Here is a 14165-nt window from a genome sequence, read left to right as displayed (position 1 = left end):
AAGGAAAGTGTTTTTTTTTTTTTTTTTTTTTTGTTTTTTTTTTCTAAATATTTTTATGACACGAGATGCAAGTATTATTGGTTTTCAGAGCTCGGCGGCGCGCGTTGAAAATATGTGTATATCAGTTAATACAATAAAGTCTTACACTAACATCGGTATTCTGTTGTGAAAACAGTAGTCAGCGTTATTAAGAACTTGACAAATATGCGTTTTCTTTTACTTTGACAAGTCAAATGAATAGAAATAATCACGGAAATTTTAATAAAATCTATTCAGCATAAGGCTTATATTTTTAAAACACATTACGGATTTATGGGAATTTCATTCTAAATCTTCATCGCCTTAGATGACACTTTGCGTGAAACAAAATGGGAAATTACTCGGAAAATATAACGGGGTTATCATTAGACCAAAATGATTCTAGCTTTTTATCAGGAAGTAGTACGGAGACGGGTATTTCAATACAGGAGTTGTACGATTATATATATCCACAAACATTGGAATGGATTTTGATAGTGACTTACGCGTTAACTTTTGTTGTTGGAGTGGTCGGGAACATATTAGTTTGTTTTGCAGTCTGGATTAATAAAGATCTTCGCACAATCACTAATATTTTCATGGTGAATTTGTCCATTGCAGACCTATTAATAATTATATTTTGTCTTCCCTCTGCTCTCCTTGTAGATGTCACTGCGACGTGGTTTCTGGGTACAATTGCGTGTAAAATTCACATATTTCTCGCTGTAAGTGAATTACTTTTTAACATTTTAATTATAAAAATTCACATGTTGTTAGCTATATGTGGAAATAGAGTATTAACATTTCAAGATATAAATTCTAGTATTTTTCACGGTAATTCGAACAAAATTGTTAAACATTTCAATTTGTATTATTTTATGTTTTACATTGATTTTAGCTGTCAGTGGGAACTAACGAGTTTTATGTTTCAATTTCTAATATTCATCTAATTATCGCAGGAAGTGTTGAAACAATTTTTACTTTCCATTTGTATACTTTACATATTCTCTCTGGTTTTGAGTTTGTAATAAATGACGAAGTCATCCTGCAGGTTTGGACGTTTCAAAATACTCGTATTCCTTGTCACATGGCATTTTAATATTACAATATTTCACTTTTATATTCAATACTGATGTTAAAGTGTTCTTGACTTAGTAGATTCATTTGCACTAAATTGTATAACATTAAAATGAGTATAATGGGTATTATTTGTACGAGTATAAATTTTGAACACATAACCGCCTCATAAGCAATTAGAACAATCTTTAATTGGTAATAATATAAATTATATCCAAAAAAAATGTACAGTACAATAAACTCAAATTGTTGTTGTTTAAGCAGTATATTTAATTTCACGTAGAACTGTAACCATTTTGTTGTAGTGAAATTGGGTAGCATTGAAAATATTCTTATGACCTTTTATCATTAGAGTAATAGTTATCACAAAAATCAGCTCCTAACGTTAAATAAAATGTTTGTTGCCTGAATGATCGGTACCTTAAATGGAAGAAATCCCTATGTGCATCATTTCTAATTTTCTGTACCTTAATGAAAGGACAGTTTTTTATTCTATTATCTCTTTATGAATAATGAATTGGATTTATTAAGAATTCTCTAATTGCCAAAAAAAAACAACAAAGAAATCTTAACCAGAGTGATGGTTTGAATCTAGGAAATAAACTTACAAATATCTTCGACAGATTCCATTTTATTTACCACCTCCCATTCTTTTTTCGTTAAGAACACATGTTTAATTCTGCTTAAGCCGGTGTTAGGGTGCATAGACGATGGCTTGCACTTTACAGTAAAGTCAATGAACATGTTGACTCAAACCGAGCCTTGAATCTTAAGTGATCCTGTTTTTACTATATTTTAATTATGGAGATGTATAGAGTGTAATAAGAAAACAGAAATTATACTAATTGTTTATCTTCATGTTTTATCTTAATTACCATAACACCCTGTTGACGCTTTATCTTAATTACCATAACACCCTGTTGACCGACATGTTGTCTAAGTATTTATCAAAAAAAGAAGATAATTAGCTTATGTGAAATTTGTTTTGTTAAATTGGCTATAATTTGATTTTATGAGCATTTAATCTATACATTAACTTCACGTTTTTGATATTAATTTAAAGAGACCTATTATTACAATTATATATTTTAAAGACCATTTATTTCAAAGAATTTTCATTTACTTTAATAACAATATTTAAATTTGCTATTAAGATATTAGGGCATTAAGCGCCTGATTGTTTGATTCCAAAGATATAAAATATAAATTTACGCAGCTCATGGAATTAACAAATATGTTGTCTTGAACCAAATGCACAAAATTGCATTTTCTTTTCCAAAATATTAACAGAGATATCTGGTTTAACTATAGTTTAAAATGTTTTTTGTTTGTTTTAATAATACTGTTTGTATCAAATTAATACAGCTACTGAAAGCGTGTCTTTTGTAATGAAAAAATGAACATACAGTGCACAAATGAGATTAGCCTGAATAAAGTTAATGCAACACAAATGTCAGTATAATTCTATACATAAAACTTTCATAGATGTAAAGAAGTATAAACTGCCTCATTTAGTTAAGTATTTTTGAAAGGAAATAATCAGCTAATTGTTGATGTAAGTATTTTTGAAAGGAAATAATCAACTAATTAAAAGGTAAATGATCAGTTGGCACAATTAAATAAGCTATCGCAACTTTATCAATGTCACTGTCTAAATTAAGCATTCATTACGTACATTGGTCGCATTGACTATTAATTAACTGGTACATTGTAGGTTTAGACCTGCTTCAGTATAGATAGTCTCGTACTGAAATTGTTACTGGTGTTAAAATAAATTTCGTACAGTTAGACTTAGTCCTGTTTGTAAAAGAGGGACAAGACACGAAGCGCATGTGCATGCAAAATTACTCAAATTTGTCAAATATATTCAAAACTATTTCATTTTTCATAGGCATATGACAATTTATGAAAGTGGAAAGAAATTGTTTTGTATAATTGAAGAAATTATTATTGAAACAAAGATTTGAACACAAAAAGGGGCCCAGTTACTGATAAACCCAATTCAATGTTTTTTTTTCAATATATAGGAGGACAGGCAAGAGGGAATCGTAGTGTCATATTGCTTTTACATTTAAAATAAATCTTTGACAGATTTTAAAGGTATTTCACGTCAAATGTTGTAAACATTTCTATTCAATTGTCCAATGATGTCGCTAATTTGTTTAAACACACACGAAGCAGCGGCGTCTATGTTTTTCAATTTATTACTTTCTACTGCATATAATTCCTATCAGACTGATGTAAAGTTTCAATTGTGTAGGTGATACTTATGTAATCAATTTCCTAGGAGACTTACTTGATCTGATTCAAGTCACTCTTTAAGACAAAGTCATACAATTAAAAGACAAGTAAGGTCATGATGCCGTTAAGATAATTAAAACTGTTTTATTATCGATTATGAATCCACCAAAAACGAAAAGGCAAGAAAAAAGAGCAAGCATATAATCTCATAGTATGTGCATGTTGAATAGAATAAAATACCTTCCATGCAAACCTAATTTAAAGCGAGTTATTTTGAAAACTTCTGTAACACATATCGTAACCATCTGAGCCTACTATTTAATATCGACAACATAAAACAGGTCTAATAATATCATTTATCAACATTATTAAGTTCATTTATTTAAGAGTGACATAAAGTGAGCTGATTGCGAAGAGAATAATTTAAAAGATTGACCAAATGACTTGCAGCATTGCTAACCATTCAATCTTCAATGATGAAATCACATCAAGTGTTATTGAATCTAGGTTCTCTACATTTTAGATTTTGTGATTGCTATTTATCGCCAACATAATACAAAGTGTGTCATTTGAATCAAATAAATCACTTGTCTTCTTTTACATTGATTTTTATCATTTTAAGCGAGAAATATGTTTTCTCTTAAAAATCAACCTATAAAGTAATTCTGACGAGAAAATATTTTCCTTGTATGAAAAACGTAGTTTTTAGATTGAATTTCTTTATGTCACGCCATGAAATGCTTGATAAGTTTCTAAAATCGTATATCATCAGTAAAGTGGAACAACATCTGTGAATTGGTGATTAAGGCGATTGTTTTGCATTGTCATAAAACATGTATACCATACAATTTAGTTGTAAAAAGTAATAATGTATGATTTCTTTATTTTCTTCTATGATGTACGATTATAAAGCAATGGAATGTTCATAACTTGGTTTCTCCGTTTATATTTTTTGAATTTGTAAATATTTTGTTTTGTCTTTTCAAGAAGCAGTTGTTTAAAATAGAAAAAAAATAATACAGTTTTGCTTATAACCTTTTTGGATATCATAACTCATTTAAGATAACAAAATAAATATTAATTTTGTAATTTCTTTTAACAAATTTGTGTCGCTGCAGACATACTTAATGTTCTACTTGCTGATGATATATTTTACACATGGTTTTGTGTTGTCTCGAAAAGATCTTAACGATTGAATTTCTGTAATTTGTGATAATTTGATGGTGGGGACATTATCATCAAATATAACGCAAATCAATTAAATGTTATATGACGTTTGCTTTTTGCGGTGACCTTACATTGATTTTATAAGATTACTTTTAAGATTCAAATAAAATGCATAAAAATGTGGGAAAGTATAAAAAAATCAAAGGCATAATTTACAGATGTTGTAAAGAGACATGGACAGAATAAACAATCTGTAATTGACTATGAGAAAGGAAGCATTTAAAGCGGGGAAAGTGATGATCACTGGGCTAAAAGCTGTTTATTTAGTTATACACACTATTTAGAACAAGAAGTTTCCTAGTGCAGATTTTCAGAAAAATTAAGTTTCAGAAAGATTCTGAAACAACAGTAAACGGGGAATAAATCAAAAAGAAACTTTTTTCGTTTTTTAAAATGTCTGAAAAAGTCGCTTTCGAATGCATTGCAAAAACGTCTATAGATTAGATAAGAAAGCCATTCATGACTTTTAAGACCAAAAAATTGTGTACACCTGTAATGATATGATTACAATACTTTGTTTTGTTGTTTGACAGGCGATGTAGATAATTTTGAAAACTTTTTTTGTGATTTTATCTCTTGAACTATGTAATCATATATGGGTTCCTTAAAATGTCTTAGTGTATTGATAATATATTATTTTATAATTGGTACATTTAAACTCATCTTTAATATGTCGAATAAGTTATGGTACCTTTTTAATATTTCTTAAACTATATTATTGAGTTTGATTATAAAAAGTTGGTAACCAGTACTTTAAAAATAGATATCGTGTAATATACCGTGTGTATTTCCAATTTTCGCCCGAATAATTGAGCTTTGCTTAACCTCCAAAACTCAATTAAATGCACTCCATTTTCTTCGTGTTTTGAAAAACGCCGTATCGGACATGCATTATCTAGAAAAGATCAAATTCCCTAGTGAAATTGACGGTCTTGGTTTTGATGTTATTAATATTGCCAACAGTGCGTGAAGTTTCACTTTAAATGCCTCACCAATTACATATTGATTGAGCGAAACAAATGAACAGTTGTAAAAAGATACGACTCTCAAATCTACCGGCAGGTATATCACTTTCGCACAAACGGCATAGATTGACAAAATTATGGAAAAAGAATGACCTGTTTTATTCTAGACCACTCATCGAATACCAGCGGTTTTAAAGTAGTTAAACAAATACAAAAGTTTTATATAAAAAAACAACAATACAATAATAGACTAATTTACAGCGTGGTTGAAAGAAAACATTTCATTGCGAAATCTTTCTGTGTTGGATTTTACAACAAAATATCTTATAACCGTTAATATCGATTTTCTTTTTATACCAACTAATGGTATGTCTTTATAAATATGTATTTCTTGTATGAACACTTGTTTCTAAAGATTTAAAATATAAAAAGATAGACAGAACATATTTCAACATAGCAACTCACAATCGGGGTTAATATAGCATAGCCCTGTCCATGCTATATATCGATGAACACTCAATATAACTGAATACCATGATCATACTGTACAGCTGAATCGGTTGGTCGTGATCTGTACTGGTCTCATCCATATATAAAGCAGGAGGATAAGATTTAGAAGCGCCAATCGATCTGTTTGCTCATGACTCGGTTATCTCTCATTTGATCTGCTAACTCCCTGTGAGATGGTTTATACTGATATCGATAGGTTAACTATGATACTTAAATGTCCACACAATAATAAAGTATCAAATTAACACCAGATCGATGTACACCTCTTTTAGGTGGAATTATAATATATTTTCATAATATTTCAAGCTTGCCATATCTTAAAACATCGATTGATATAATTACGCTGAAATGAAAGCATATCATATCGCTTGTATCCGGTGGTAATCACAAGGGACATCATTTGAAGATTTTCAGAAAACCGAAGAAAAGTGTTTTTAACAGGTTTCACACTGAATTTATATAAATTTGACGCAATTATACATTTTGAATTTAAAAATAATATAGATCAAATCTTGCATGTAAAAAGGAACGACCTCATTTGAAGTGGTCAAGTTATCAGTCAACTATGTTTCTATCAGAACTTCAATTTTGATACTGTCAGAATATCCTTTTACAGACTATTTTTAGAGCTTCTTAATTTGTTATGGGAATTACTTAAAATACAAAGTACAAAATAAAAGTACATATTGAAATTAAAATGAGGAGTGTAAATGCAACAAATATGAAAACAGTATTCTGTGCAAATTAAATCTCTTTTTTTGCCAGACTGACACGATTTTCGTATAATTACTGAAAATGAAACTAAAAGCGCCAAATGCCTTCCACAAGTTAATTAATATTCTCGAGGACGAAAATGACACAAATTGGATAATGTTGTCTTGAATAATTTATTGTTTACTTATCTTGAACAATGTTTATCGATGGCTTTTGTATAACAATATATCTTATTTCTTTTTATATTATTCAGTTTCTTATTGTCCTAGTAAAATAGCGTGCCTAACATTTAGTGACTTTTGCATGTTTTTTCTATTTGCTAAAGTCTTATTGTGTACTTACTTCTTGCAAACACTTTGAATTTCGTGCATACACAGGTGGTGCCCAATTATCAGGTATATTACATTAATTGATTTCTGCTTTCATAGGAACAAAATCTATAAACAGCCAAGAAAGTTAGTAGCAAACAAACAGGACTTTCTAATGGAGGAGTGGTATAATTACAAATGTGCAAATAAATGATATTTATACATATTGATACATGTATGTATCTCTAATGTCACTATAAAGCAGTTTTATCAGTTATTGAATTTACAAATCCCATGTTTTTTTTAAAGAAATTTAAACCAATAGTGCATTTACATCACAAACAAAAGCATTTTTCTGCTGTAAAATGTTTCCACATTATCTGATATTGTACTGAAGACTTAATAAAATCTGACAACTTGTTTCCGTCTTTAAAATCCGGAATGGATTTGCCACTTCCTATTTAACTGAGGCGGATAATTCTAACATTCATTCAACTAAGTTTGCGGTAAGAGAATTATCTTTTTATCAAATAGTCATGTTTTGTTGTTGCTGTTTTTTTAGCTCACCTGAGCATGCTCAGGGTGAGCTTTTAGGATCAATGATTGTCCGTCCGTCCGTCCTCCGTTCACATTTTGTTGTTAACACTCTAGATAGCGGTCGCATTTTTGCCTCAATCATCATCAAACTTGGTCAGGATGCTTATCTAGTTGATAGCTCGGATGAGTTCGAACATGGGTCATTTCGGATGAAAAACTAGGTCACAAGAGCTTAAAATAGAAAAACCTTGTTAACACTCTAGAGGTCACATTTTTGCCTCAATCATCATCAAACTTAGTCAGGATGTTTGTCTAGGTGATAGCTCGGATGAGTTCGAACATGGGTCATCTCGGATGAAAAAGTAGGTCAACGGAGCTAAAAATAGAAAATCCTTGTTAACACTCTAGCGGTCACATTTTGGCATCAATCATCATCAAACCTGGTCAGGATGCTTGTCTAGGTAATAGCTCGGATGAGTTCGAACATGGGTCATCTCAGATGAAAAACTAAGTCACTGGAGCTAAAAATAGAAAAACCCTGTTAACACTCCAGCGGTCATATTTTTGCCTCAATCATCATCAAACTTGGTCAGGATGCTAACCTAGTTGATAGCTAGGATGAGTTCGAACATGGGTCATCTCGGATGAAAAACTAGGTCACAAGAGCTAAAAATAGAAAAACCTTGTTAACACTCTAGAGGTCACAATTTTGCCTCAATCATCATCAAACTTAGTCAGGATGTTTGTCTAGGTGATAGCTTGGATGAGTTTGAACATGGGTCATCTCGGATGAAAAAGAAGGTCACCAGAGCTAAAAATAGAAAAGAATTTTTAACACTCTAGCGGTCACATTTTGGCATCAATCATCATCAAACTTTGTCAGGAAGCTTGTCTAGGTGATTGCTCGGAAGAGTTCGAACATGGGTCATCTCGGATGAAAAAGTAGGTCACTGGAGCTAAAAAAGGAAAAACCTTGTTAACACTCTAGCTGTCACATTTATGCATCAATCATCATCAACTTTGGTCAAGATGCTTGTCTAGGTGATAGCTTGGATGAGTCGAACAGGGGTAATCCTGGATGAAAAAATAGGTCACCTGAGCTAAAAATAGAAAAACCTTGTTAACACTCTAGAGGTCACATTTTTGCCTCAATCATCATCAAACTTGGTCAGGATGCTTGTCTAGGTAATAGGTCGGATGAGTTCGAACATGGGTCATCTCGGATGAAAATGTAGGTCACCGGAGCTAAAAATAGAAAAACTTTGTTAACACACTAACGGTCACATTTTTGCCTCAATCATCATCAAACTTGGTCAGGATGCTTGTCTAGGTGATAGCTTGCATGAGTTCGAACATGGGTTATCTCAGATGAAAAACTAGGTCACCGGAGCTAAAAATAGAAAAACATTGTTAACACTCCAGCGGTCACATTTTTGCATCAATCATCATCAAACTTGGTCAGGATGCTTATCTAGTTGATAGCTCGGATGAGTTCGAACATGGGTCATCTCAGATGAAAAACTAGGTCACAAGAGCTAAAAATAGAAAAACCTTCTTAACACTCTAGCGGTCACAATTATGCCTCAATCATCATCAAACTTGGTCAGGATGTTTGTCTAGTTGATAGCTTAAATGAGTTCGAACATTGGTCATCTCGGATGAAAAACTAGGTCACAGGAGCTAAAAATAGAAAAATCTTGTTAACACTCTAGTGGCTACTGTTTTGATCCAAAAATCCTGTAAATTGGTCTGAAAGTTTGTTTTGATGATTTCTAAGTCAAGTTCGAACATGGGTCATCTTGGATGAAAAACTAGGTCACACCGCCCAAATATGGAAAAACCTTGTTAACATTCTAGTGGTCACATTTTCGACTCAATTATCATCAAACTTGGTCAGGATGCTTGTCTAGGTAATTGCTCGGATGAGTTCGAAATCACATGTGAAACTAGGTCACCGGAACTAAAAATAGAAAAATCTTGTTAACACTCTATTTGCTACTGTTTTGATCCAAGTATCCTGGAAATTGGTCTGAAAGTTTGTTTTGATGATTTCTAGGTCAAGTTTGAATATGGGTCACCTGGGTAAAAAACTAGTTCACACTGCTCAAATATGGATAATCCTTGTTAACACTGTATTGGTCACATTTTTGACTCACCTGTCATGAGACTTGGTCAGAATGCTTGTCTAGGTAATTGTTTGGATGAGTTTGATGGGTCAGGTGAGCGATCTAGGGCCATCATGGCCCTCTTGTTACTTCTTCCGGCCTTTTTATGATTTTAACCTTTTTTTCAGACACTGACGATCTCGGTTTCAGTTATGACATTGTGTGCAATATCAGTTGAGCGATGGTATGCTATTTGTCATCCTCTCCGGTTCCATAGTACCGTCCGACGTGCTAGATACATCATAATCATTATATGGATAGCTTCAGCATGCATTGCTGTTCCGGAACTTATCACTTCAACAGTTGTACCTTTACGAGAAGACACTGTGTTGCTATCAGCTTGTTACCCCGCATTATGGGATGATCAAAGTATTGTTATCTTTCAAATTTGCTTAATGGTTGGACTTTATTTTCTACCAATTGCCATGATGGCCTTTAGTTATAGCCACATTGGCTTAGTTCTTTGGAGAGGCAGCATTTCCGAAACAATAGAGTTAAGTAAGTATACTTATATTAAAATACCATTCCCTGAAACTTTCGAGTCCTCATCTTATCTGGCAAGATCTCTATAAAATGGCGTAACATTACATTCCGGAAAATACCTATAAACATGGTGAATAGCCTAACAATTATCGGACGTCAATAATAAAAACAAATACTCTACAGCAGAATATATGTCATTGCTTTTCATTTTATTATAAAACGGAGTATTATGATTCTAAATGATACATATAAAATGATTTAGACTTATTCTAAACTAAATCATATTACTCTTTAATGAAATTAATAATAATCTTAATAATCATTATGATAATTACAAATAGTTTGAAGATGTTTGTATAATTTGTTCCCTAACAGTTAAACATTTACAAATGTTTCGAGATATGTGTAATGTAACCCTTGACGACCTATAGTTATCATGTTTGAGCCTTTTTTCTAGTCTAAGCGGTACTTGAGGCATGCGCTAAATATCGACAGTAAGGACAAAAACTTTAATCTAATGGTTGAGTCGCACATAGCCGCATATACACTTAAACCAACACACCTATCCAAAAACCATATCTTTACACAGAGACAGACACACAAACAAAATACACACACATAAACAAATAAATACACCATTAGATTACCAAATTGATATATTTAAGAGCGTTGAATATATTCATTGTTCAAAACATATCCGATGATGACGAATTAAGCAAGGCTGATATGAATTGAAGCAATAATCGATACTTGATGCGAACAATAAATATATATTTCGTAACTTTATATTAATTTTTTCAGGAGCCAGGAAACCAATGATTAACGGTGGAATAAGGGTGCATGAAAATGTTGGACAAAGTGAGGGCAGACGTAAAGCTATCAGGATGCTTGTCGCTGTTGTTGTAGTTTTTGCAATATGTTTCCTTCCAAATCATACTCTAAATATACTTAGGTGTGTGTTTTAGATGCAATTAGATTTACATATTACAAACCAAAATTATTTTAAATAGTTAGTTTCAATAAAAACGAAAATGTCCGATATTTTGTTATCTTGTAAACTCTTTTTACCTTCTTGTAACTTTACGCTTATTGCAACAGAGTAATATGACTTAACTCAAATTATCAAATTGCAGAGAATTACACTGTATTTGTTTTCTACAATATTAACGTTTTGTTTGTTTTTTTCGTTTTTTGTGATGGCGTGTTGGAAACTAGCTATTAATTAGATATGGATAAATGTTTTTATGTATAAAGATTCTACCTCTTTTAATAAAAGTAATTTTGAACGTTCGATGTAACAATAAAAGTGCTGTTTCAAACCTGGTAAAATAATTGGAACATAAGATAATTATAACATGTACTTTGGTAAACATAATTTACATATTTTTTGGATTAATTTCAAAATATTGAAATATGATAAAGAAAATATTGTAAAAATTGTACATGCAAATTGGCTAATAACTATGCAAACTCATTTTGTGAATAATAATTAAATAAGTCTTATATATTTTCAATTTACATTTTTGGTATAACTTTCATTACTTTAAATTAAATATTATCCTCTGTTTTCACACATATTTTTTATAGTTAGGGAGGCAGACATATGCTGCTTGTTATGGATTGAATAAAAAAAGTCATATTGAGCATTTAGAAGATAAGCCTGTATGAGCAGATTTTCGAAAGATTAATTGTTTCCCCTACAGATTAAGAATGCAATATTTTATAGAAAATATGATAAATTCCAGCTTGAGGCAATTCCGTCGGGTTGGGGGTTGGGTTGGATATATCTCGTATTCACCGCTATACATGCTATACAGACTCTTACTGAGCCGGTTACAATTTACAATTTGCTGTTTTCGGTGACAATTTTAATTATATCATCAATGTTATATATCTCCGTAACTGTTATTTATATCATTCGTTACCAAAATACACTTTTTATAATTACAGTTTTTTTTCAGATATACTGGTCAGCTTCAAAATGTTCCCCAAAAACGGCTGATTGCCTTGTTTGCACATTGGGCTACATTTTTCAATAGCTGCATTAATCCAGTTATTTACAATTTCATGAGTGGTAAGCACAATTTAAATAAACCAATTCGTTCATTGTTTTGAACTATTCATCTATAATGATGTACATTTTGTGCTTCAAAACAGATAGTTTGCATATTGCTAACAATCTATAAGTATGCTATAAGTATTTGACATAATATGCTAGTCTTTGAAGACTAAAAAACATAACATGACATTTAATTAAACGCTGCCTGTTTTTACAAGCTGCCAAAACATGACAAATATTACGATGTGACATTTTAAAATGATCATACAATTCCTGTGACGTTTTTTTTCTACTTTGCAACGTAATTACATATATAAGTATATACAACAGATGAACTAAACTAAAAAGGTGGAATTTTGGTTGGGCCACTTTAGACGTATCCCATAAGTACAAATTTTACGCCATTTACTATGAGCCAAATATTTCCCGTATAGATAAAGCGGTCATGAACTTGTACGAATGACAGTTTTTTATATAGTTCAAAGGACAGCGAGAGCAAAATGGGTTTATGAAACATGTTAACTTTTCATTGAATTTACTCTTTGTATACAAACTTGAAAAGTCTTTTTTTTAATTTTCAGAAGCATTCAGAAAAGCCTTCAGAGATGTTGCATTAAGATCATGTTTTCGATGCAGGAAACGTCGTAGACAATGGCAGGGACCTAGTTCGTACCATATGACATTTACAGGGAGTAGAAGTTTGGGAGTCAGATTTAGTCACAATATCAGCGTATGAAAATAGTTCTACAAAGGATATTAGTTTTAAAGATTACAGGACAAAAAACATGTTTATACATTCGTTTACAGCTGTCTTCGCAAAATTACTCATTGTATTGTGCTGATTTTTTTACAAATTTTGATATTAAAATAATTTATTGACTGTACCAATCGATATGTATGTAATAATTCTACATTATAACTTATCAGATTGAACATATTCTATAGAAACTGGATTTATCATATGTTGTTCAGGGTCACTTTTTTAAAAACGAAAATAAGTAAAAGCATTTGGTTAGAAAAGAAAAATAAAAGTAAATTGTACTTTTCAGATAATTCTCTAAGTTTCATTTTTGTTATTCGCAAAAAAAATTTAGTACAATACTTAGATTTATCTTATGCCGTAACGTTTTCTTTTGTAACTCTTTACTGTGTTTTTTCTGTTAGAAAAGAGTGATTCGTTGTCATAATGACTATAAATATTAAAACATGGTAAAATATCATATGATTTGTTAAAATTGATATAATATATACAACCAAAACTAGAGCTATCGCTGAATGCGATTCATACCCCCACCAATATCCTTGACTGAAAACGACTTGGAAAGGTGGTTAAGGGAATAACTTAAGTGGCGCAAATACATAGAAAGAAATTATCTCTGGTGAAAAAAAGACTAATCGTACAGGTAAAAGTAAAACTATTTATTATCAAATCATGTTCGAAACAGTTACAAATAACCTTTCATTTTTACCATTATTAAACTTTTTATAAGTCAATTTTTGACATTAAAGTGTGGCCTTGACTTTCAGCTGGTACAAGGGTAAGATGGATTCTGCACATCGCTCAGTTGGGGTGAACATGTGATTAAAGTTTGACGAAAATCCTTTCATTAGTAAAGAATTTATAGAGCGGACACAACATATTGTCTAGTATTAATTATATGTAAATTTAAAGAATTAAAAAGGGGCATAACTTTGTCAAAATGCAATATAAAGTTATGAAATTTAACCAGCATATCGTAATTGTGACACCTCATATATCTTTTTTAAGTTTCAAGCAAATACCTGTGCTAGTTTCAGAAATATTCAAGTACAGGTTAAAATTTAAGAACATTTTCTAAATCAATTTTTGACCCTCAAGCGT

The 14165-nt window shown here is 31.3% G+C and overlaps 1 protein-coding gene across 1 annotated transcript; it reads left to right on the top strand.

The window, feature by feature from the left end:
* The first annotated feature begins 308 nt into the window (after window positions 1–308).
* Window positions 309–13120, top strand: LOC132715099 (orexin receptor type 2-like). The gene is made up of 5 exons (XM_060698084.1): window positions 309–743; window positions 9891–10260; window positions 11047–11197; window positions 12207–12319; window positions 12886–13120. The coding sequence occupies exons 1-5, from the start codon at window positions 369–371 to the stop codon at window positions 13038–13040; spliced, it is 1164 nt and encodes a 387-aa protein (XP_060554067.1). The 5' UTR covers window positions 309–368; the 3' UTR covers window positions 13041–13120.
* Window positions 13121–14165: the final 1045 nt, after the last annotated feature.

Source organism: Ruditapes philippinarum, unplaced genomic scaffold, assembly GCF_026571515.1.
Source record: "Ruditapes philippinarum isolate M1 unplaced genomic scaffold, ASM2657151v2 ctg3720_1_1_1_1, whole genome shotgun sequence".
Taxonomy (NCBI): domain Eukaryota; kingdom Metazoa; phylum Mollusca; class Bivalvia; order Venerida; family Veneridae; genus Ruditapes; species Ruditapes philippinarum.
This window is presented reverse-complemented; position numbering and strand designations above follow the sequence as displayed.